The sequence below is a fragment of the Oryctolagus cuniculus genome, chromosome 7 (genome assembly GCF_964237555.1).
Source record: "Oryctolagus cuniculus chromosome 7, mOryCun1.1, whole genome shotgun sequence".
NCBI classification, from domain to species: Eukaryota; Metazoa; Chordata; class Mammalia; order Lagomorpha; family Leporidae; genus Oryctolagus; species Oryctolagus cuniculus.
The window spans coordinates 149,817,589-149,843,043 of NC_091438.1; the positions used below are offsets into that span (position 1 = coordinate 149,817,589).

The 25,455-nt window shown below is 40.1% G+C and overlaps 1 protein-coding gene across 43 annotated transcripts in view; it reads left to right on the forward strand.

The window, feature by feature from the left end:
- EIF4G3 (eukaryotic translation initiation factor 4 gamma 3) overlaps positions 1-25,455 on the forward strand; it is a 378,821-nt gene that overhangs the window by 205,703 nt on the left and 147,663 nt on the right. For 31 of the 43 annotated variants that reach the window (XM_070079133.1, XM_070079138.1, XM_070079134.1 and 28 more), the window contains 3 exons: positions 1,620-1,717; positions 4,573-4,695; positions 22,763-22,871. In XM_070079133.1, the coding sequence (XP_069935234.1) occupies positions 1,620-1,717; positions 4,573-4,695; positions 22,763-22,871 (330 nt within the window). The remainder of the gene's footprint in view (positions 1-1,619; positions 1,718-4,572; positions 4,696-22,762; positions 22,872-25,455) is intronic. The other 12 variants (XM_070079144.1, XM_070079149.1, XM_070079145.1 and 9 more) reach the window with 1 other exon arrangement.

Below are 25,455 nucleotides of genomic sequence, written 5' to 3' on the forward strand. Positions count from 1 at the left end.
CACCCATATGGGATGCCGGCATTGCAGGCAGTGGCTTTATCCACTATGCCACAATGCTAGTCCTAGAAATATTTGTTTCACTTTAACCATTGCCTTAGTTTTCATCTTCCTCTCTTTTGCTAGGTTTTCCTCATTTCTGCAGCCTCTAACAAACATAGAATGTGGCAGGATTTAAAGCTTCAGCTTGTTTTCTGTCTGTGCTTGTTACCTGAGCTATCCATCTCATGGTTTAAATGTGGTTCTTCATCTGCTGATTCTAGAATGGTTAACTCTAGCTCAAATAAGCATCTTAAACTTTGTAAGTCCAAAATGGAACCCTTTGATTTGTCTACCCTAATCTCTTAGTCCAGTTTTTCTCAATTAATAGCACCTCCATTCTTCCACTTAAAACAAGTTTTAAAAAAATACTCTTTTTTATTTATTTATTTATTTTTTTTTTGCACTAACATTCAATTCGTCAATAAATCTCTAGGCTCTGCCTTCCAATATCTATTTCCTTCTCTTTGCCTCTACTCTACTCACTCTGGCATGATACTAATTGTAAAAGTTTTGAAAGTTAAAAAGCATTTATTGGGAGTATAAAGGATAGGGGTAACAAGATAATTTCAGGCAGATGGGCCATATAATGAAAGGCATGAACCAAAAAACGTTTGGTATATTTGAAGGATAGGCGTTAAGACTTGCTAGAGTGAAGGCATGTTGTTAAAAAATGGTAGAAAATGTAGTTTGGGTCCTGGATTCTTGGTGTCTGGACTATTTTCTTTAGGCTGCTTATCTGCAGCTTTTTATCCATTTCAACATTAGGACATTTTCCGTCTTTGTTTTTCTTTTTAAAGATTTATGTATTTCAAATGCAGAATGAGAGAGACAGAGACAGAGCACACGAGTGCATGCTCTTCCATCCACTCACTGGTTCATTCCTCAGATGCCCACAAGACTCAGGACTGGACCATGTTGAAACCAGAAATCAGGACTTCAACTGGGCCTCCCACATGGTGGCAGTGACCCTAGTATTTGGGCCATCATCTGCTGCCTTTCCAAGCAGGTTAACAAGAAGCTGGGTTGGAAGCAAAGTAGCCAGCACTAGAACTCCACTCCAATACAGGATGCAGGCAAGCTGTGCTTAACCTGCAGTGCCATGACTCCCACCCCGTTAATTGTTAATATTAGCAAGTTATGTCAGTAGTTTTCTGTAAACAAAAGAATTAGACCACTTCCACCCCCCAGGAAGCTCAGGAATATTCTTAATATGCCCCTGACCGACTATTCATACAAACCCTTGAGAATCCTTTTCAAAGTGGTAGACCCCAGAGTAAGACTTTTTTTTTAATGTGCTTTAAATCACATTATAGCATGATTTGTGTTTTAGAAAGGTAACTCTTGTGGGATTCTGTAGGAGTTGGTGAATATTTATTTGTATTCGTATCGAATGTTTATAAATTTTTCAAGACATTATAAATGTTGGGAATCATTTTTTCACTGCTATAGTAGGTGGTGGAGAGCTAGTGACAAAGAATTCTTAATCTTTTTTTTAGGGGATTGTGCAGAGACACGGTGACATTGATAATCCTGAGTTTGACAAAATAACTGTTTCCTTTCATTTTTTTCTAATTCTTTAGGAACACCTTTTTATCCAAGTCAACCAGTATATCAGTCAGCACCTATTATTGTGCCTACACAGCAACAGCCCCCTCCAGCCAAGAGAGAGAAAAAAACGGTAAGACATTTCTGTTAATTTTTCATAATTTAAATTTTAAAGTCTGTTATCAAATGTATCTATCCAATTGTTACTTGTCTCAGTTCATAAATGCCTGTGCCATTTTTACTCCTCCCTCGTGTCTTGACCACTTGACCTGGAGGATTTGTATGGGCATATGATCAGAAGCTGTACACACCATCTGCTTGACATCAGCTCCCACTGCTCACAGAGCTAGATGTGCTACATGACAACATGTGCTCTAGCTTTAGAATTGAGAGTGAGGGTGCAGTGCACTAAGGTATCACTCTGTCTCACATGCTGGCTGTTCTTTAACACTAGTCTCATTAGCTCTCTATTCAGGTGTGGAACGACAGAAGGGGAAGGAGATCCAATATATTAAGGACAGCAAGAAAAACCTTTTCTGTGGAGTGTATTTAAGAAAAATTAGGATTTAATCTAATTTGTTTTTAATAATTATAGGAACTTGCTTCTGACTTATAAGGCAGTCCTAAGAAATTAGATGGCACGAATATAAAATTCGAAGTATAGAACATTTTATAGAAGAATAGCTTGCAATTCTCTTTTCTGTCAGAACACACAAAATGGGAGATGTTTGTAATCAAGAGAGACTTTCCCATTCACCCAGGTAAGATAGGTCAAACGATGTTACAGCAGTATTCTTGCAGGATTCTAATTATAAATAATGAGGTTCAAATGTTTGCTGCTCTGTGATGAGAAGAACATGTGTATAAGTTATAATAAACAGGACACTGTAGCTGAGAACCTATGTTTTCGAAATGTTGAGTCAGTATACTAGAAGTTGGATGTGAACAGAACCTTCAGAATACAGAAAAATGAGAAAAAGAGATAATGAAATTTAAAATAATAATAAATGTTACTGAAAATGAACAGAAATATTGTGCTATTCTAGCAGGGAATGCTTAGACCAAGTTACTCTTTATTATAGCACCATCCCCACTGACATCTATAAGCAGAGATAACTTTAAGAAATTACAATAAAGACAGCCATATGCACTTACGTGTCATCCCCCTGCTTTCCCCTCTCTCCTTCACTTACCGGCACATCTTGATGCCCTTTCCCTGTGGATCCATACAGATTTGCCTATTTTTTCCACTGGCTATTTGGCATTTAATTTGTTGGGATGAAAGATAATTTTGTAACTATTCTGGTCTATAAAAGTCTTTAGTGAATCTCCTTACGTACATAAATACTGTTATCTGTAGGGTAAATTCCTATTCCAAAGTCACAGAATATGTACAGCTTTGATTGTCTCTCAGAAAACCATTTAGGGCATTTAAAACTTCATTTTACACACTAACTTACACATATTAAAGCTATTTTATGAACCTTGTTTTATGTTAAGCATTGAAAATAAAATCAATTTATTTGATAGTGCCTAAAAAATAAGCCTGAATACTTTGCCTTTTTGATCTGGAAATTCAGCCAAGTAGGTCCTATTTTAGCTTGTTGTTCCAAGTAGTTCATGTCAAAACTAATGGCCTAAATTTCTTTTGAATGACCCCCATACGGTTCTGTGATTGAAATTAAGTTAAATGTGATTATCCATAAACAAGACTAGTGTCTGCAAATACTAGCTGATAGAATAAAAAAGGGAGAGAACAATCCAACATGGGAAGTGAGATACACAGCAGACCCATAGAATGGCAGATGTCCTAAACAGCACTCTGGCCTCAGAATCAGCCCTTAAGGCATGCAGATCCGGCTGAAAAGCCCATGAGAGTATTTCAGGCATGGAAAGCCAAGATACTCGGGGGGGGGGGGGACACTAAATGAAAGATCTCTGTGAGTGAGATCCCAGTGGAAAGAACGGGCCATCAAAGAAGAAGATACCTTTCTCTGAAGGGAGGAGAGAACTTCCACTTTGACCATGGCCTTGTCTAAATATGATCAGAGTCGGTGAATTCAGAAGGCTTCCATAGCCTTGGCAGCTCATGACAAGAGCCTAGGGTGATTACTGAGGCCATAAACAAGAGTGTCAATTTGTTAAGTCAACAACAGGAGTCACTGTGCACTTACTCCTCATGTAGGATCTCTGTCCTTAGTGTGCTGTACATTGGGATTTAATGCTATAACTAGTACTCAAACAGTATTTTTCACTTTATGTTTCTGTGTGGGAGCAAACTGTTGAAATCTTTACTTAATGTATGCTAAACTGATCTTCTGTATATAAAGAGAATTGAAAATGAATCTTAGGCCGGCGCCGTGGCTCACTAGGCTAATCCTCCGCCTAGCGGCGCCGGCACACTGGGTTCTAGTCCCGGTTGGGGCGCCGGATTCTGTCCCGGTTACCCCTCTTCCAGGCCAGCTCTCTGCTGTGGCCAGGGAGTGCAGTGGAGGATGGCCTAGGTGCTTGGGCCCTGCACCCCATGGGAGACCAGGAAAAGCACCTGGCTCCTGGCTCCTGCCACCGGATCAGCGCGGTGCGCCGGCCGCAGTGCGCCGGCCGCGGCGGCCATTGGAGGGTGAACCAACGGCAAAAGGAAGACCTTTCTCTCTGTCTCTCTCTCTCACTGTCCACTCTGCCTGTCAAAAAAAAAAAAAAAAGGAAAATGAATCTTGATGTGAATGGAAGGGGAGAGGGAGCGGGAAAGGGGAGGGTTGCGGGTGGGAGGGACGTTATAGGGGGGTAAGCCATTGTAATCCATTAGCTGTACTTTGGAAATTATATTCATTAAATAAAAGTTTAAAAAAAAAGAAGAAATTAAGTTAAATGTGATTATCAACTTTAATATTTGACACGTTTCCCAGTTTACCTTTAACACATCATATGCCTGTGCATCTACTACATGGACATACATTTGTACATATGGCATTTTATTTAACCTTGTAGATAAGAATTCGGGATCCAAACCAGGGAGGTAAAGACATAACAGAGGAGATTATGTCTGGAGGTGGCAGCAGAAACCCTACTCCACCCATAGGGAGACCGACGTCCACACCTACTCCTCCTCAGGTAAGACAGAGTGAACAATGATGGGTGATAGTGTTATTCGTTCACTAACCTCTATTGAATTCTTTTTTCTATAGCCACTTTCTGTACATCCCATTTCCATCAGTTGTCTCATAGCCTCGAATATCTAAATGGTTTTCAAACCGATGTGTTATTTCTCTTTGCAAATTGTTATAGCCCCAAATTTTTATTGGTAACATTTTTATGTATTGTCTTCACATTCAGAGCACAGCTGCTGCCACTCTTCTTAATGAACTCTTGCATGATACCAAAAGGAGCTGCATTCCCATGGAAACTCCATCATTAAATGAGTATTTTATGTTTTCACTATGGGACCTTAGAAATTTAATGCTGCACACTATGTTAATGCAAACAGTAAGGTTGAGAATTTAAACATTTTTATCAGACAGTTTTGCTTGAGATGATTGCCTTTGTTATTCAGAGCCTATTTGGATGTATAGCAGGTATACTTTTCACCATTTAGGACTACATAAATGAACTCCTTGAGTGAGTGAACGTTGTTTAATTATTCGTAAGAGTCATTAGTAAATTCTGTCAGGTACTTTCTTTGTTCCTGATGAAGTATCTGGTTATCATGGTTTCAAGAGTTCATATTCTTGTTTTTAGAAATCAGAACATGTGAGGGAAGAGCTAGATTTTAGGAAATTATACAGAGAAAGAGCTGTTTTAAATTTTTGGTAAATGATTCACAGATGATTAATTTTCAGATCTTAAAAAGTTATGGCACAGAGTCCAGCACATAAAAACAACTAAAAGCAAAATTCTTAAGGAATAGAGAGCTGCTTATTTTCCCTTACCGCTGGATGGTGGTAGCTTCCACAGAGCTTAGTTTATAAACAAATGCTATGGATAATCCAAATAGAAGGCATTTCAGAATAATAGACTATTGACCTGATTTTAGTAGTATAGGCTGAAAAAAAAAAGTTCTTAAATATTGTGATCACAAATAACTGGCTGAATTTAGGAAGTTCCCTGAAAATTTGAGAAGTTGAGTAAGACTAAAATTTGGTGCTTTGTTGTAATGTGATGGTAATGTGATGGAAGTGATGGTAGTCTCTGGCTGATATTTCTCTCTATCTGGGTGAGTATAGTATGCAGCAATCTAGATATGTGAGTTGTAAGTCATATTAATGATTGTGATGTTTTTTCACCATTCCACATTATTTCCCAGAGACATTCGCAGTTTGCATGATTAAGATAGCCTTATATTTAGTCTCATCCGTGGAATCAAACATGGGATAAGCAGAATTTCCAAACTGAAATTGTCTACTTACGTACTCTTTTAGAGAAAGGTGTACTAGTGCAGAAGTTTGAGATTAGTTGTTCAGGGATATCAAATCTTAGTGTATATTTTCAAAACTTAGTTAAAATATTATTACTCTGAAGCCTTAAGGTTGACAACTCTTGGTTGATTTGTGTTTAGATTCTCAGCTTGAACACTTGTGTGTCTTTTGCATTTCAGTTCTCTTTGAGGTTGGTTTGTTTTTCTTTATTCTTCTAACCTTGCCCTTGCCCCCTCTGGTTATCCCTCTGTCCTCAGCCACAGAAATGTCTTTGCTGTGTTGCCTTTCTCCAGGGACCACGGACCTGCATATATGTGTCTTTTTAATCCTAAAGCATGTTGAATGTACACTTTAAGCTGATAAAGGCCATCAATCATAAGTGTATTGTTGGTAGTTCTTTTTGAGAAGTATACTATTTTATATAAAGCATGATTTTTTTATTAGGTGATTTACATTTAAATTCATACACACTACTTGTTGTCTTTCCAAATGTGTGCACTTCATGGAGTGAACAGATTGCTTTTCAACAGAGATATTTACTGGAAGTATTTCATTTTCCCTTTAAAAATACACAGTAGCCTAAATATGATGGCAACTGACATTTGACCATATTTTCTGGGAGATCACAGAAAGTAATAATGCACATAGAGAGTGGGACAGGGCGTCCTGGTTCAGAATGTTACTGCCTGGTTGATATATTGTATATTAAAATGTTGATACAGTATTCCAGAACAAGCTTAGAAACTTTTGTTGTATAGAACTGCAAGTTTTAAATGTTGGTAACTAAATTCCATTAACAAATAACATTATGCCAGCCAAAGAAAGCCCATTAGATTTAGCTTAGTAACTACTCATTTGCGGTTTTAGCTTAATTCTAGATAAATCTTGAACCACATTCAGTTTAGAAGATTGCAGGTAGGATAGCCGTCTGCATCAGAATTTAGGGCAGAAGAGTAACTACTGCAGTGTTTTTTTTTTCCTGGCAGAGCACCTGCCTTGTTCCAGATACAGCTGCATGTGCTGTGGAAAGCAAAGCTTTTCTCTATCACTGAGGGAAAGGTCCCAGTTTCCTTCAGGGAGACAGAGAACCAATTACTAATGTCTGACTGGTCCTCCTGTGCAGGACAGACAGTCATGAAAACATAGAGGTGATTAAGCAGGGTCAAATTGCAACACAGAACTAAAAAGTCAGGTCACAGAGAACCATTAATGCCAGTACAATTGGAATAGTACGAGTGAGAGATGCAAAGCTTTTCCTTGGAGTTAGACATTTAGGTTCCAAGTCCTCTTCCACTGCTTAGTTTTGTAACATAAGCTAGATTCCTTTTTCCTAGAGCCTTAGCTTCCATAGTTAAAGACTAAAACCTAGGTTCTGTCATATGGCGTAGCAGGTTAAGCCATTGTCTGCAGTGCCAGTATCCCAGATGAGTGCCACTTCAAATATAAAACCATATAGTGTAATTGTGAGACTTAAATGAAATAAAATACTTTAAATTACTTAAGCTTAGGGCTTGGTGCATAGCAAGCATTCAATACATGGTACCTGTTATTAATATTCTAAGTCTTATTTCTAGAGACACAGAGAGTGACTGTAAAAGTCTGGGAAGGAGTCACAGCAGAGATGCCGTTTGATCTGAGTTCCCAGATTGCTGTTTACCAAATGGGAAGAGAGAGAGAAGGTTATCCCAGGCAGAGGGACAGTGTGTACAAAAGTGGGAAGTAGATGAAGGGAGGCTATTGTTCTGTTACAGGTGACAAATTAGTAAATCAGTTGCAAAAAGAGGAAGCTGGTTAGAAAGATGTTTTGCCATTGGTTACTATCTTGATAAAGATTATGAAAAGAATGACCACATATAATTCACCATGTGAGTTGGGGCAGTTTTGGACATGAACGGCAGTAGTATGCAATGCCATTAGTCATTATCCTGGCACAACAGGCATAAACCAGTACTGTGCAGGTGAATAAGGATGAATGGCTCCCTTTGCGTGTGAGAAGAGGAAAGAGTCAGGGATGGCTCTTCAAACTTTAAATGCCTGCTGTCATAGTAAACCATGACAATGAGTATACATGGAGAAGTGTGAAGAGGAACATAATGAGTTTGACCGTGGCAAGAGTTATGCTGTTGGTGTGTTTTTTTTTTTTTTTTAATTTGGTCTCAAGGTCTCACCCTCTAAAGTGACCACAATCCTGGATGGCCACCCTCTATGAGAGCCTCACTTGGGAGAAAGTTAGGTTTGGATGTATTGCTCAGGTCAGACACAATGAGAGCATGGAACCAAGTACATACATCAGAAAAAGTTGCTTTCAGAGCCCATAAAGGTTAGAGGTGCTCATGGGAGACCAGTGGGTAGACTGGCGGCAGCAGGAAGTTAAGATAAGATAAGGAGGAATGGGGAGTGATGGGAAAGAGTGAGCACCTCTGAGGCTGTGACTGCATTAAAGGCCATGGCATCCCACAGGCTTTCCCGTGGGGCTGTAGATTGGCAAAGAAAACACTTGTGAAGGTGGAATTTAGTTACTTCTGTCTGGTGTTTAGCAGTACATTTTATCATGAGCAATAGCTGTGGGGTTTGTTGGGTTTTGGGTTAGTAGATGAGGACTGAGTGGCCTGTATCACAAGCAGACATGCAGGGAAGACAAGATGGAATGGGTATGGCTGGGTTTCATATAACTTACGTCAGGCCTATGAGTGAATGCTGAGGCAGCAATTATACTCAATAATTTTATGACACATGTTAAGCGTTAATTGATGAATATATATAAGGGGAATGGAGTGGAGAAACAGATTTTTGCTGCGTTGCTTTTTCTCTCAAGAGAAGTAGACAGGATTTGATGCTCTCCTTCTTCATACATTTTAAAATTATCTGTGGAAAAACTCCTGGAGAATTTGTCTTTCACATTTGTAGAAAGCAGGCATGTGTGTATATGTGCCCACACAGACAGCCAGAGTGGATAGCTGTAGGTTTGTGTGTGGACAGCATAGGGTGCTAGAATGATTATTGCTGGCTTCAGTCTGCCCCTTGGATCTGGGGTCAGAATGTTAATCTTTCTAAACCCCTGCTGTTTCTTTTACCTATAAAATGAAGAGCTGTGCTAAATCATCTTAGTTCCTAAATATTAGAGTAGAGAGAAGTGGAAATTTTGTTACTTTGCCTCAATCCATGAAATGATTCAGCTCTTGATTCTGTCAGAAAGGTACAAGAAACATTCTTGTATTCAAGAAATGTGTTAGCTTCCTGACAGTGTTTATTCACCTTGTAGAATGAAAATAAATACCTGATGCTATGTAGGGAAGACTTCAAAAATTTTGTGCTTCTAAAGGGATGGGTTGTGATGTATCAGAGTCACTTAATTTTTCTTTATGGACTGTATAACATGCTTTCTCTCCCTACTCTATTTTTTTACATTTTTAGAATTCCTCTTATAGTGAAGTAAAGTTACAACTTGGGAGAGAGTCTTACTCCACAGGGCATAGGTGAAGAGGAAAGATTGGAACCTGTTGAGGGCAGATACAGCTTCTCCAATCAGCAAGTTATAGCCACCTTTTGAAGAGCTAATTATGAACATATATATATATATACACACATATGTATACACGTATAAAACTAATTATAAACATTTATATATAAAGCTGGTTATAAATATATATGTACACACACATACTTAGGGAACTTATATACTCGTACTGTTTGTTTATTAGTTCATTTATTTCATGATTTAGCAATTACAGATTCCTAAAGTTAGGTGGTAATATTCATGTCATAGTAGATACGTAAAAATAGGTTCCTGCATAAAGATTATAAAGGAAATACCAATGCAGTGTTTTCAAATTTCATTTTTTCATCTGAGTCATGGGTACTGATGAATTAGTATATTCTACCTTGAAGCATATAGGTATATTATTTGTTCTAGTGGTAATTGCAATAAAGATAGTGATTATAGAATTAAACCATATCTTACCTTATTTTTAGTGATATAATTTATCTTTAGTATCTTCTCTTGACCTGAAAATGCTACTTTTCAATAGTATGGAAAGCTGTATAGAATTTAAGTAGGTGTCTCAGCTGGGTGAGTTCTCCGAGAACTTTTAAATGTGATGTCATGATGAACATGAATTTGGGGGCCGGTGTAGTGACATAGAGGGTAAAGCCTCTGTCTGCAATGCTGACGTCTTATATGGGTGCCGGTTTGAGTCCTGGCTGCTCTGCTTCTGATCCAGCTCTCTGTTATGGCCTGGGGAAACAATGGAGCATGGCCCAAATCCTTGGGCCCCTGCACCCATGTGGGTGGCTCCTGGCTCCTGGCTCCGGGTTGCGCAAGCTCCGGCTGTTGCAGCCATTTGGGGAGTGAACCAGCAGATGGACGATCTCTCTCTGCCTCTGCCTCTCTGTAACTCTGCCTTTCAAATAAACAAATAAATCTTAAAAAAAAAAAAAAAAAAAGAAGAAGAAGAAGAAAGAAAATGAATTTGTATCCAGACAATCAGAAGTCCCTACTTAGAGTTGCAGAGCAAGGTCATTTGATTTATCAGCTCTGTCTCAAACAGGGTTTGTTTTAAAATCATAATTTCTAAAAATAAATCTGTGATTTCCTTGCTTCATTGCCTGTTAGAATTTCTTCCTGAAGCAAGGAAGCAAAGAAAATCTGATCCAAGACTATTTTTGAGATATGTGCCTTCTTCTAGAAGCCAATGGAACAAGTATGCTTTAAGGTGTTTTGGTAGACTCAGTTTAATTAGTAAAGGAAATGTATCCTTTTTACTCGCATTATATTTTTTCACAGTTCTTCGTCAAATTATATGAAAGCTTTTGCTTTTCTCGTGGTGTGATTTTTACCTTAGGTGCTGTAATGTGAATTGGATTGTTGCATGTATAAGAATTCCTGTTCCTTACCACTTACTTCCAGTGAGACATGGAACAGTAGTATTGGAACGTGTGAGCATCAGTAATTGTGATGTTTATAGTTATAAAGGAACACAGAAACTGTCTTAAGAGATCACAAGAAACTGTCAGGTTCAATCTTTTATCTGTTATTTAAAACATTTCTAAAATCGAAATGCCTTTGTGTACAGATATACATATACCATGCCTGTAATTTATTTGAGTCTTTATAAGATATTTATAAGGAATATTTTTAGTGATTATGCACGAATGTTCATGTTTTTCTTTAGATAAGGTAAATTTTAATTTTTAATAGCTTCAAGGTGTTCCCTTATTTGGATATACCATAGTTTATTTAATTGAGGGGTATTCACATTATTTTCTATCTGTCACTAACATTAGGAATAATGTGATAAACAACTTTGTGTGCTCATTTTTGGGTTCCTGTCTTACTTCTTCCCTCCAGAAACATTCACCTAATCTGCTGCCAGCAGTATAAGAGAATACTCTTTTCTCTGCATTATTGCTTATCTGACAGATTTTTTTTTTAAATAAAAGCTTGTTAAACGTTTACTTATTGATTTGTAAATGCACAAAAATTTATGTTCACTGATCATTGTGTATGTAAGAACTTTCTCTGTCTTTTGTATAAATTCCTTTTGGGGCAATAATTTTTGTTTTAACTTAAAATAAAAATTTTTTTACCTGCGAAAGAAACCTTCTTGACATATGTGTTACACCGTATTTTCTCCTGCTATAATCGAATGCCACAAACTCGGTAATTTAGAAACAGTAGATGTTTATTTGGCTCTTAGTTCTGGAGAGCGGGAAGTCCAAGAGAATAACAAACCCACTCTGACAATAACAAAATTACTCCTGTTACAACATTAATTAATTAATGAAGGGTAGACCTAATCACCTCTTTTTTTTTTTTTTTTTTTTTTTTTTTTTTTTTTGACAGGCAGAGTGGACAGTGAGAGAGAAAGGTCTTCCTTTGCCGCTGGTTCACCCTCCAATGGCCGCCGCGGCCGGCGCGCTGCGGCCGGCGCACCGCGCTGATCCGATGGCAGGAGCCAGGAGCCAGGTGCCTTTCCTGGTCTCCCATGGGGTGCAGGGCCCAAGCACCTGGGCCATCCTCCACTGCACTCCCTGGCCACAGCAGAGGGCTGGCCTGGAAGAGGGGCAACCGGGACAGAATCCGGCGCCCCAACCGGGACTAGAACCCGGTGTGCCGGCGCCGCAAGGCGGAGGATTAGCCTAGTGAGCCGCGGCGCCGGCCTAATCACCTCTTATTAGGCCCTGCCCTCCTAATACTGTTGCATTGGAGCACATGAGCTTTGGGAACACAGTCAAACCTTAGCAATACGTTAACCTTTTTGTTCATTTGATTGTGTCTTAACATAGAAGTTTTAAAATTTTTGTAGTCATAAATGTTTGTGTTTTCCTAAATAATTTGGGCTTATACTTTTGAAAGACTTGCCATCCAATAAAATAAAACTATTCACAAATATTTTCTTTTTTTTTTTTTTCAAAGTTGATTTATTTTATTTGAAAAGCAGAATTAGAGAAAGGGAGAGACAGAGAAAGAAAGAGATCTTCCATCCACTGGTTCACTTCCCAGATGGCCACATCAGCTATTATTGGGCCAGGCCCGAAGCCAGGAGCCAGGAGCAAGCACTTGGACCATCTTCCGCTGCTTTCCCAGGCTCATTAGCTGGAAACTGGATTGTAAGTGGAGCAACTGGCACTCGAACCAGCACCCAAATGAGATTCTGGTGCTGCAGGCAGCGGTTTAACCTGCCTGGCCCCACAAATATTTTCTTCTTGTACTTCCATGGTTGGTTTTACCTTTATCTTTGATTGTTCCAAATGGCTTTGATCTTGTCAGTATTTTTCATTGACTAGCTCTGCATCTAACCACTTAGTGAATTATGTTTTGCATTTTTCTTAAGTACTATAGCTTATAACACATTTAAAAAATTTTTTTTTAATTTTGACAGTCAGTGAGAGAGACAGAGAGAAAGGTCTTTCTTCTGTTGGTTCACCCTCCTAATGGCAGCTACAGTTGGAGCTACGCCGATCCAAAGCCAGGAGCCAGGTGCTTCCTCCTGGTCTCCCATGTGGCTGCAGGCGCCCAAGCACTTGGGCCATCCTCCACTGCCTTCCCGGGCCGCAGCAGAGAGCTGTACTGGAAGAGGAGCAACCGGGACTAGAACCCGGCACCCATATGGAATGCCGGTGCTGCAGGTGGAGGATTAACCAAGTGAGCCACGGCGCCAGCCCCATAACACATTTTAATATAGAGAATTTCATCCTCATTCTTGTTTTTTGGTTTTTTTTATTTTTTATTCATTTCAACAGTTTCCCATTGGTACTTTAAAATAAGCTTTGAAGATACTTTAGTTTACTCTAAAGCTTTTTGACTGATGTGTCTGGGTTTCTCATCATTCCTGACACCTTGGCAATCTTTCCTTGCCTCCGAGGAAGACATTTATATATTGTTTTGTCAGTTCAGTGTTTAAAGAAAAAAACAGTTTTGTGTATTTAAAAGCCTTTAGGCTGATTATATCCTAGCTAGTTTGTTACATTGTTTTACTCCAATTCGCATCTCACATTAGGTCGGCTGTTGGTTTATGAAGCGGTTTGAGTTGTGGCCCCTGTGTTAGAAAAGCTTCTTCAGAAGTTTGATGTGCTCTCCTTGTTTTCTTCATTTGGTAGATTATACTTTTACACTTCAGTCTATACCACTTGCAAAGTCCCCATATCTCATGCTTCGTGACCATTCAGTTTGAAGGTCTTGTCTGACCCATGCTCACCACCCTCACTAGTATTTTTGCAGTCGGGGCCATTTTGGTTTCTCCACTAGGCAGTAGTAATTAATTTCCTTACTCATCTCCCTGCTTTTATCTTGCTGCTTCTCTGTATATTATTTTCATGACAGCCTGACTGAAGAATTCTCCTAAAACATAAATTGGATCCCATCTTTTGCCTCCTGAAAACTGTCCGGTTTCTCTCCCGCTGTGACATGCACAAGTTCATCCTCAGTCCAGTCATCTGGTCTCCTCCCATTTCCTCTGTCAGCCCTCTACGTTACTGTTGAGCTGTCTGGGATCCATCTTTCCAGCCTGCTCCTGCCTTAGGGCTTTTGTTCTTAAGCATTTCTTCTGTCTGAGCTGTTCTTTCACATTCCAAGTCTTATCTCTTTGCCTCTTTCAGATGCCTCTTAATATCTCTTCCTCAGGAGAGCCATCTCTGGCCACTCTAGTAACACCACACACTGCTTACTCCCTTTTATTCTGGTTTAGTTTTTTCATTACATTAGCCCCTACCTGACATTTACTTTCTGATTTATTGCTTGTTTCCACCATTTATAATGTTAGCCCCATGCAAGTTGCAACACATTTTTTTTCAGCACTGTACTCTAAGCATTTAGTTTAATAGATGGTACTTAGTAAGACAGTAAGTAGGAGCAGGTGTTTAGCCTAAAAGTTGAGATACCCATGTCACTTGTCATGAGTACCTGAGTTCAGTTCCTGGCCACGACGCCTGACTCTGGTTCCTTTCAGTTTGGATCCAGAGAGACAGTCGTGTGGGCTCAAGTGATTGAGTTTCTGCCACCACGTGGGAGAGATCTGGATTGTGTTCCTAACGCCCAGCTTTGGTCCCAGCCTCCCTGGCCATTGCAATGGGAGCTCCCACTCTGTCTGCCTCTCAAATTAATTTTAAAAAGATGGCCAATAAATATTTGTTGTCACTTTAAGGCATGTGAAAGGGTTTTATTGAGAAGGGATAAGATTTTTGTTACAGATCCAACAAGAACTAAGATCAATGGATGAAAACACTTAAATTTAAGGATGAAGGCTGTATAAACTGGAATGGGCTTCAGAGTGGAAACAGTGAGTTCATCTCTTAGGCTTTTTATTGTTATTATTAAAACTGTAATTTCTTGAGAAAATCTGGAAAGAATGAAAGAACTGATCCATTTGGTTGATGCCTATTCCAAGCCTTTCATCCTATGATTCTGGCAATGTGTTGTTTCTTGTTACTAATGCATGATTGATATCATCATTGTGGTTATTACTCCTGCATTAAAGGGAATTTTTACTTCATTCTATATATCAGTTGAAGTATGAGTAACAACTCTTTGGAGCTTCAGGTTAATACTCAACTTTCTACTTGATTGCTGTATTTGAGTGTCTTGTGAGCACTTCAGATACAGAGCTTGGTTCATAGTCTTTCCCTCAGTCCTTTACCTGCTGAATCGGAAGCCTCTCAGTGACTGGCACACATCATAAAAATGTAATGTCTTTCTTTTAGCCTCTCACTGATACCCTCCCTGCTGTAACTAATCTAGTCCTGTCACTTTATTTCCTGTAATTAAGTACAATTCAATCATATCCTCCACTATTACCACCAAAATTATTTCCTTGACCTTATAAATTGTGTCTTCCTTCTTTCTAGTTCATTTTCCATGCTGTAATCTTTTTGAAATTATCTTTTTGAAACATAAATCTGATTATATTACACTGCTACTTTCAATCTGTCTGTGGCTTCCCATTGATGTGGGGATTGAGAACAAAACCCTTGATGTGGCTTGAATGGCCCTTTCAGTCGAACTTCTACCTGTTTGATTTCTCACTAAGCCCCTCAGCTCTTCCTGTGTGCTTTTTTACCCTCTTGCACAAATTGATTGATCACATAATGCTCTTCCTTTCAGATTTTTCAAACGTGATGTTCCTTCTACTAAAAAGGCTTCCTTCTGCATGCCTTCCAGCTGCCTGCATTCACATTGATTCTTTGTAACTTAGCCTAAATATTGCTTCCTCAAAAATGCTTCTGGGCAGGTGTTTGGCATAGCAGTTAAGATGCCAATGTCCTACATCAGACTACCTGGGTTCAGTTTCTGTCTTTGGCTCCTAATTTCAACTTTCTGCCAGTGCAGACCTTGGGCTCATGTTAGTGGGTCTTTACCATTCACATAAGAGAGCTAGATTGAGCTTCTAGCCCAACCTAGTCCTTATTTTTTTTTTAAGGTTTTATTTATTTTATTTGAGAGGTAGAGTTACAGACAGTGAGAGGGAGAGACAGAGAGAAAGGTCCTCCCTCTGCTGCTTCACTCCCCAAATGGCCGCAACAGCCGGAGCTGCACTGATCTGAAGCCAGGAGCCAGGTGCTTCCTCCTGGTCTCCCATGCGGGTGCAGGGGCCCAAGCACCCGGGCTATCCTCCACTGCTCTCCCAGGCCATAGAAAAGAGCTGGATTGGAGGAGGAGCATCCAGGACTAGAACTGGCACCCATATGGGATGCTGGCGCCGCAGGTAGAGAATTAACCTACTGCGCTCTGGCACCGGCCCCAACCCAACCTAATCTTGGTGGTTGTAGACATTTGGGGAGTGACTGCTAATGGGAGGTCTCTGTTTCTCTGTGTGAATCTCTCTCTGTCTGCCTCTGTTTCTCTCTCTTCATCTTGAATATAAAAAAAAAAAATTCTAATACACTCCAGTATAACACTTATAGCTATTATAATTCAATTGTTAATTTTGTGGTTTATTCCTTAATATTTGTTTCCTTTGATTCAACATAAGTTCCATAAAGCTAAGAATTCTTAGTCACCAGTGAATTCTCAACATTTTGTATGTGATAAAATTATGATGAAACATACACATTTCTGATAACTGAATGTGAGAGATTCTCTCCTACTTAGAAAAGAAAAATGTTTGAGTCCTTTTGTCAGGCATCAATATGTTTGTTAAATTTTTTTTAAGATGTATTTATTTTTGAAAGTCAGAGTTACAGAGAAGGAGAGAGAGAGAGAACTTTCAACTGCTGATTGACTTCCCAGATGGCCGCAGAGGCCAGGAGCTTCATCCAGTTCTCCCACATGGGTGCAGGGCCCCAAATACTTGGGCTATCATACCCTGCTTTCCCAGGCCATTTGCAAAGTGCTAAATTGGAAGTAGAGCAGCTGGTACAGGAATCGGCACCAATATGGGATGCCTGTGTTGCAGGCAATAGAGTGAGCTTCTATGCCACAAAGCTGGCCCCCATTTATTTATTTATTTATTTATTTTGTCAGGCAGAGTGGACAGTGAGAGAGAGAGACAGAGAGAAAGGTCTTCCTTTGCCGTTGGTTCACCCTCCAATGGCCGCCGCGGCCGGCGCGCTGCAGCCGGCGCACTGCGCTGATCCGATGGCAGGAGCCAGGAGCCAGGTGCTTTTTTTTTCCTGGTCTCCCATGGGGTGCAGGGCCCAAGCACTTGGGCCATCCTCCACTGCACTCCCTGGCCACAGCAGAGAGCTGGCCTGGAAGAGGGGCAACCGGGACAGAATCCGGCGCCCCGACCGGGACTAGAACCTGGTGTGCCGGCGCCGCTAGGCGGAGGATTAGCCTAGTGAGCCGCGGCGCCAGCCCTATTTATTTATTGATCTTCCTGTTTCTCAATGGAGGCAATATTTGTTTATTTACCTCATATGTTAAATACAGGAGATGTTTATACAAGGATTATTTGAAAGTCCTTGAGTGGGACTTTGAAAAATCAGTTACACTTGACATGGTAAAATGTGAGGTTTTTAAGTAGCCTCTTAAGGATGACAATAAATTATATCAAGAGAGTAATTCAAAAAAGTTTATGAGAAAATGGAATTAGGAGATGTTTATTTTGGTGGAAAAAAATGAAATCCATATAAAGTTTTTCTGGCATGCATTTTCCACTGAGTTTTTGAAGACCCTGCTGGCTTAATTTCAGGCTTTCTTTGCATCAAAATAAGCTTATGTTTTAATTCCATTATCTAAGAACTTTTATATTTTTTTAACTTGGTATGCTAGTCTGATGAAATCTTTCTTTTAAGATCTATTTTTTCATTCGAGTGGCAGAGTTAGACAGAAAGAGAGCAAAACAGTGAAGTCTTCCACTGGTTTACTCCCTAATGGCTGCAACAGCTGGAGTTGGGCTGATCAGGAGCCAGGAGCTTCTTCTGGGTCTCTCCCACATTGGTTGGTCCATCTTCCACTGCTTTCCCAGGCCATTAGCAGGGAGCTGGATTGCAAGTGGAGTAGCCAGGTCTTGAACCAGCACCCATTGGGGATGCTGGTGCTGGGCAGAGGCTTAATCTACTACACCCCACGCTGGCCCCTCTAAGAACTTTTTAAAGCACCCTTGTAGCTGATGACTCTGGCTTTCTTTCAGTGAATTGAAGTAAAGTAATAATTATTCTATGTTGCAGCCACATCCTCTCTCTCAGCCCTACTCAAATGGCTTTGTAGCAGCCATACATGCTATATAAATGTTGGGTGTGTCAGTGCCAATAAAATGGTAATCTCATATAATGTTTATATATTAAGAAACATGGTTTTTCCCTTGAGTTTTCCCTCAATCATTTAAAATGAATAGTAGAGAAACAGGTATGTGGCCCCAGAGTCATAGCTGTAACCGGACCCCGTCTGTAACTACCTCTGTTCTTTTTCTTTCTTTTTTTCTTTTTTTCTTTCTTTTTTTTTTTTTTTTACAGGCAGAGTGGACAGTGAGAGAGAGAGAGAGAAAGGTCTTCCTTTTGCTGTTGGTTCACCCTCCAATGGCCGCCATGGCCGGCGCGCTGCCGGTGCACCGCGCTGATCCAATGGCAGGAGCCAGGTGCTTCTCCTGGTCTCCCATGGGGTGCAGGGCCCAAGCACTTGGGCCATCCTCCACTGCACTCCCTGGCCACAGCAGAGAGCTGGCCTGGAAGAGGGGCAACTGGGACAGAATCCGGCGCCCCGACCGGGACTAGAACCTGGTGTGCCGGCGCCGCAAGGTGGAGGATTAGCCTATTGAGCCACGGCGCCAGCCTACCTCTGTTCTTAAGCATTTTATCATGTCCATGATTAAAATAAAAAAGAAAGGAAAATGGCTCATTTCTGGGAGAGAAAACATATAGGTTATCTGAAGAGAAATGGATTTTAAGTTGTGCAAAGAAATAAAAGGATAATTCCAGATTTTGCTCTTGTACTGATTGGTGAACATACTGCTTTAAAAAAAGAAGTGAATGCTTCTAGTATTTGAGGCAAAACTTACTACTGTCCTTTGGGATGCAGTATTTTTAAACTTAATACTCAACAAATTCTCAAGTAGAATAAACAAAGGAAAATTTTAACATTTTATTTTAGAAGTTTTAAATTTAAAAAAATTGTTTTGTGATAGTTGATATACTTCCAATTCCCCCATTAACGTCTTGTATTAATATCTTTGTCACAGTTAATGAACCACACTGAGCTTACTCTCTTGCCATACTTTGAACTCCTTTATCACTGTTGTTGAAAAGTAAGAAACAATTTGCTTTTTTCTTCTACCAGTCAGAACTTTGATTTTTAACAACTGGAAGTGTGCGGGATTTAGCGCTGACACCACTTCTACACATTGAAACAGCGTTGGAAGAGAGCTGCTCAATCTGCCTGGGCTTCCAGCTCTGACTTTCTTACGGTTGCTATCTCAACACTGATGGCCTTGATTCCAGAATCATTGTGACAAACTTTCACTCTCACTGGCAGTGATTTTGACTGAGATGCAGTGGTTTTGAAATCCTTAAATGTTCTGAACAGTGTTGTGTGAATTCCCTATATGGACCAACATGCATATAGCATTGAGTTGATATTTTCAGTCAATGGGTAGACTGCTTTTCTGACTTATCAACTACATAAAATAGTTCATGACTATTTGTGGTATGGAAAGAGAAGAACTACTTCTTAATAGACTGTTCACTAGGAAAACAGAGATCATGTTAGAGGTTAAACTGAAATTTGAGATTATCCTAAAGTAATCTAGAACTAAATTAAAGTGTTAGGGGCCGGCGCCGCGGCTCACTAGGCTAATCCTCCGCCTAGCGGCGCCGGCACACCGGGTTCTAGTCCTAGTCGGGGCGCTGGATTCTGTCCCGGTTGCCCCTCTTCCAGGCCAGCTCTCTGCTGTGGCCAGGGAGTGCAGTGGAGGATGGCCCAAGTGCTTGGGCCCTGCACCCCATGGGAGACCAGGAGAAGCACCTGGCTCCTGCCATTGGATCAGTGCGGTGCACCGGCCACAGCGCGCCGGCCATGGCGGCCATTGGAGGGTGAACCAACGGCAAAGGAAGACCTTTCTCTCTCTCTCTCTCTCTCTCTCACTGTCCACTCTGCCTGTCCAAAAAAAAAAAAAAAAAAAAAAAAAATTTAAAGTATTAGATGACATGTTAATATATTATTATTTTCTTTGTACTATCTTTTTTTTTTTTTGGACAGGAAGAGTTAGACAGTGAGAGAGAGACAGAGAGAAAGGTCTTCCTTTTCCCATTGGTTCACCCCTCAAATGGCCGCGACAGCCGGTTCGCTGTGCAGATCTGAAGCCCGGAGCCAGGTACCTCCTCCTCGCCCCCAGTGTGGGTGCAGGGCCCAAGGACTTGGGCCATCCTCCACTGCCCTCCCGGACCACAGCAGAGAGCTGGACTGGAAGAGGAGCAACCGGGACAGAACTGGCACCCAAATCGGTACTAGAACCCTGTGTGCCAGCGCCGCAGGTGGAGAATTAGCCTAGTGAGCCGTTGTGCCGGCCATTTTCGTTGTACTATCAAAGGCTTACAGACTGTTAACACTGAAAGGGATTGTAGACTCCTTATTTACTTTTTCATATTATATCTGAGGAAACTGAAAAGTACTCCCCAGCATTTTGTGCTAACTGTGTACCCTGGAACTGTTACTTAACCAGCATGTTATCTCATTCTCTTTTAGGACTCTACAACTCTTCCTAGAGATTTGTGAATTTTTATTTTTATTTTTTTTAGAGATTTTTTTTTATTTATTTGACAAGTAGAGTTACAGACAGTGAGAGAGAGAGACAGAGAGAGAAAGGTCTTCCTTCCATTGGCTCATTCCCCAAATGGCCGCAATGGCCGGAGCTGCACCCATCCGAAGTCAGAGCCACACAGGAGCCTGGTCTCCCACACGGGTACAGGGGCCCAAGGACTTGGGCCATCTTCCACTGCTTTTCCAGGCCATAGCAGAGAGCTAGATCGGAAGAGGAGAAGCAGGACTAGAACTGGCGCCCATATGGGATGCCGGTGCTCCAGGTAGAGGATTAACCTAGTGAGCTGGGGCACTGGTCCCTAGGGCCTTTGTGAATTTTTAAATGTGTGTATGGTTGAATCTCTTTTGTATGATTGAAGATATTTTAGATTGAAAAATTCTCAGGTCTGTATAAATTTATAGTTATCAGTAGGTCTTCACTGTCTTAAGCAACTTACCATGTCTGTGGTTTTTGGGTTGGGTTGTTGTTGTTATTGTTGTTATTAATTTTCCAGGCAGTTGGAGTAGTTATATTTTCATCCTTTCTGATAAATGACATAGTATACATCTTTCTTTGCTGGGAAAATGTGGATAACTGTTTAATAAATGCTAAATAACATAGATTTATTTTCAGATGTATTTTTACTCCAAAACTATTTTTAGCCAATTGAGTTAGAATCTCTTCTCATCTTTAGCTATGAAGTCCTCCTAAGTCTTAAATTTCAAGAGTACAATCCCCTAACACTGAAATTGCAGTTTCAGAGTAGAATAATTATGGTTGCACTATTTCTTTATGTCCATGATTCAAAGTGAAACGATGACTCTCCTTTTTTAATAAATGGTGGTATAATTGTAGTCATCTTCGTGTAGATGTAATTGTGAAATAGGTGGTGAAATGACAGCTTTCCCGGAATGCCTGTGCCCTTCGACGATCCTGCGTGGTCCAATATAAATGCCTGGTGTTGTTTCTGAGGAGCATGTTACTTAAATGGTATCATCATCAATAATTCGTGTCCATTTCAGTTTATATATCCCCTTTTTAAGTGGGACTTCCTGCCTTCAAAATACTTTTTATTAACCCTTACCATTCAGTGCCCTCATCCACCCAGGCTCACTCGCATCCTAGTCTCCCTTTTCTCTCCTGCTCCCCGTTTCCGCCCCCTAAAGAAACAGAACAGAATTCTCCAGGGAGCTGTGCTCTGATAGCACTTACAGAATTCAGTCAGGAGATTATAGCTACCAAAAATGGACCTTAGATCTCCGAGGAGAGACACTGCTTTGTTTTGTGGCTTTTGTGTTACCCTAAAATTGAGAATGAATACCTGCCTGGAATGTGATGTAGAATGAGTGTTCTTGTCCTTTCTTGTGTAATTCTGTTCCCTCTAAGTTGAACAATGGCTGCAATTTTCTCAACCTATTTTGATGGACATTTTTCATTCTAATACAATGACTGAGCTGAAAATGGTAGTTTTCCTCAGAGCTCTAAAAAGCCAGATATTTTACTCAGATTTCTGATTCTGAAAAGATACCATCATTCTGAATCTAAAAACATTTTAAGGTGCAATTGCATTTAGATACTTTGCAGATTGCTTTTCACCTTAATGATACGGACAAATTACAGGGATCACTCCCTTTAATATTGTAATCCTGAATCAGTAACTATCTGTCCTGTTTTTGACTGACAGACTGCTTTGCCAGGTAATTTATAAATGAAGTTGGCCAAATCCGTTTGGTCTTTGGGAGGATGCTGAACTCCTTCTTGGATATAAACCCGTTGTTAGTTTAAAGTCAGCTTGTCCTTAGCAGGAACACTGGAGAATGCGTTGTACTGGTGGTTGCTGTGCTGTCTTCCTTGCGGTGGTTAATAGTAATCATCTTTTTTCCTCCCCCCCCCCCTCCTGCTGCCTCTTTCCTTTTCACCCTGTCTTCCCATGCACTTTTGAATTTATTAAATTGGCCTTATGTGTTTTCCCTTGCTTTCCTTTTTTTATTTGTGACCTCCTGCCCTCCTCTGTCTTCCCCACTTGCTTGGGTTCCATGTTGCTAGTTTTTATGTTCGCACGCTCATTATCACCCTTTTTTGTACTTCAAATCCCAGCAGCTGCCCAGCCAGGTCCCCGAGCACAGCCCTGTGGCTTATGGGACTGTGGAGAGCGCTCATCTTGCTGCCAGCACCCCTGTCACTGCAGCTAGCGACCAGAAGCAAGGTTTGTGTATGACTGTTTTCCTCCCTCTTATCTGTAGTCTCTCTCTGTTAATTAATTGCCCTTAACATTCAAGAGTAAGCGTAAAACATTTGAGCGTTGTTTAGACACTCAATTTCTAAGAAACTTTGAGGCAGAAAATAAAATACTTTACCTCTAGAGAACTAAAGAAGAGTTTCCTGTTTTATTAATGCCTCATTTTCAGTATCTCTGTATAGGTAAGAGCTTAGCCGCCTTACGGTTTTGTTCCGTTTTGCTTTTTTAACAAAGTGAAGGAGGGAAATACATCAAAACATGTTGCTTTCCAAAAAACACAGTTTATATATTAAACATGTCCCTGTGTGTCTTGCTGTTTTTAAGATACTAGAATTTTTTTTTTTTTTTTCTGACATTGACCTTTATAGCCACAGTTGAAGACAGCACTGAGATGAAATCCTGGCCACATCATGGATTGGCTATTTTGTCTTGGTTGAGTCACTCAGCCCGAGTGTCTCAGTTACTTCACTTCAAGAATGGAATGAAGACCTACCTCAGGAGATTGTTCAAAGGGCACACTTAGTAACATATGAAGTGAGGAATAGCACTACTGCAATAATAGTGTATTAATTCTACTAAAGTCTCCACTCCTATTAACCTTGAACATGAAGTGCCAAATGGTTTTTGAAATAAATATGTGCAGTACCTTTTAGAGTATAAATGGAAAGCTTTCAAGGGATTCTCAAGCCAGAAAGTGGACTCTCACAATCTCTCTTTCCTGTCTAGTTGGATTGTAGCTTGACCTTATGTAAAATTGGGGGATAGTTCTCAGTAGGCATAAAAGAAAGAGCAAGAAACCTGGACCATGCTTTGTAATTTTTCTGCTTTCATCCTAAAAATGAATGGAAATCATTTATGTGTTGCCTCTTTTCTCAAATTACTCATTTTTCCAATTCTGTTATTATTTGTAGCCTGCTATCTTTACATATGTTATTATATATTATAGCCAGTTGTTATTAAATATACTTTATACAATTATTCTTTAAAATATTTGGAAATGACCCAATAAGTGGATATGTTAAATATTAAATATTTTTTACTAGACTGAAAGTTAATCACACTTAGAAAGCTTCAGAAAGATAAACTTCTAAGTATGGTTAAGTGTTTTTGACATCATACAAAGATGATAATATGGTATTTTTAAAAATAGAAAGTTTGGGGCAGGCATTTGGAGTAGTTAAGCTTGGAGCGCTGGGGTTTTATAACTGCAGCTCCTAACTCCAGATCCCTACTCATGTGGATCCTAGCAGGCAGTGACTGCTGCGAGTTCCTGCTAGTCTCCTGGCTTGTGAGGGTTAGGATTGGGGTAGTATGTTTTGTCACTTGAATATTGAGAAGTTTAGTAAACCTGAGCAGAGGCATGTCCTATATTTATTACATATAGTTGTTTTAAGCCAAAACTAAAGTCACAAACCTCAACTCCGGTGTGCTGCTAAAAGTTCATTGTCACATATGTCTTCCAGCAGTGTTTAGAATTAAAGGAGGACTCATGCATTCTTAAAACTGCATGTTTACTATTAAGCCATTTACCTTGAAGAAGTGCAGTTCATAGATATTGTGGAACACCACCCCCACCCCCAATGATAACACAGTTTTGAGACAAGATTCAGAATGTTTTTAATTTGGTAGAGAATAATTTGAACACATTCCCTTCAAAACTTGCCCAACTTTACTTCATTGTACTTTGGCACCAGTGTAATTGTTTGGCTGATTAGAGTTACGCTAAGCCTATTGGATACTTCCTGTGCCCTTATTGGTAGCTGTATCACAGTATTTGAAAATTAATAAGTTACCCTCATGCTGATAGTTCTGAGTTGTCTTTTTATTTATTTATTTATTTGACAGGTAGAGTTATAGACAGTGTGAGACAGAGACAGAGAGAAAGGTCTTCCTGTCGTTGGTTCACTCCCCAAATGGCCGCTATGGCCGGCGCTGTGCCGATCCGAAGCCAGGAGCCAGGTGCTTCCTCCTGGTCTCCCATGGGGTGCAGGCGCCCAAGCACGTGGGCCATCCTCCACTGCACTCCCGGGCCACAGCAGAGAGCTGTACTGGAAGAGGAGCAACCAGGACTAGAACTAGCGCCCATATGGGATGCCGGCGCCGCAGGTGGAGGATTAACCAAATGAGCCACGGTGCCTGCCCCGAGTTTTCTGAAGACAGTATTACCTCTTTTGCAGTTATTTTGTGAAAAAGAGTGCTAAGATTTTCACATTATGAGAGTCCTGCATTTTGTCCTATTTAGGCTTAGATTTCAAGAATAGAGAAATGCAGGTTTCTGATTTCCTGGTTTTTTTTTTTTTTAATTTTTATTTTTTGCTTAGTAGAAATTTGAATAATAAAATTAGCATTTCAGACTGATAAAAGATATAGCAAAGGGTGCACTGGACAGTGTTTCTTATTACCTTGATGAAAAGAAAAACTTGTAGTAGTTTTAGTACATTTCATAGAATTTATAAAAATAATTCTTTGGAACTACTGATATTTCCTTTTAGTACCAACTATTTAGGAAAAAACTGTTACTCTCTGCTGCTACAAAGAACCTACCACTGTA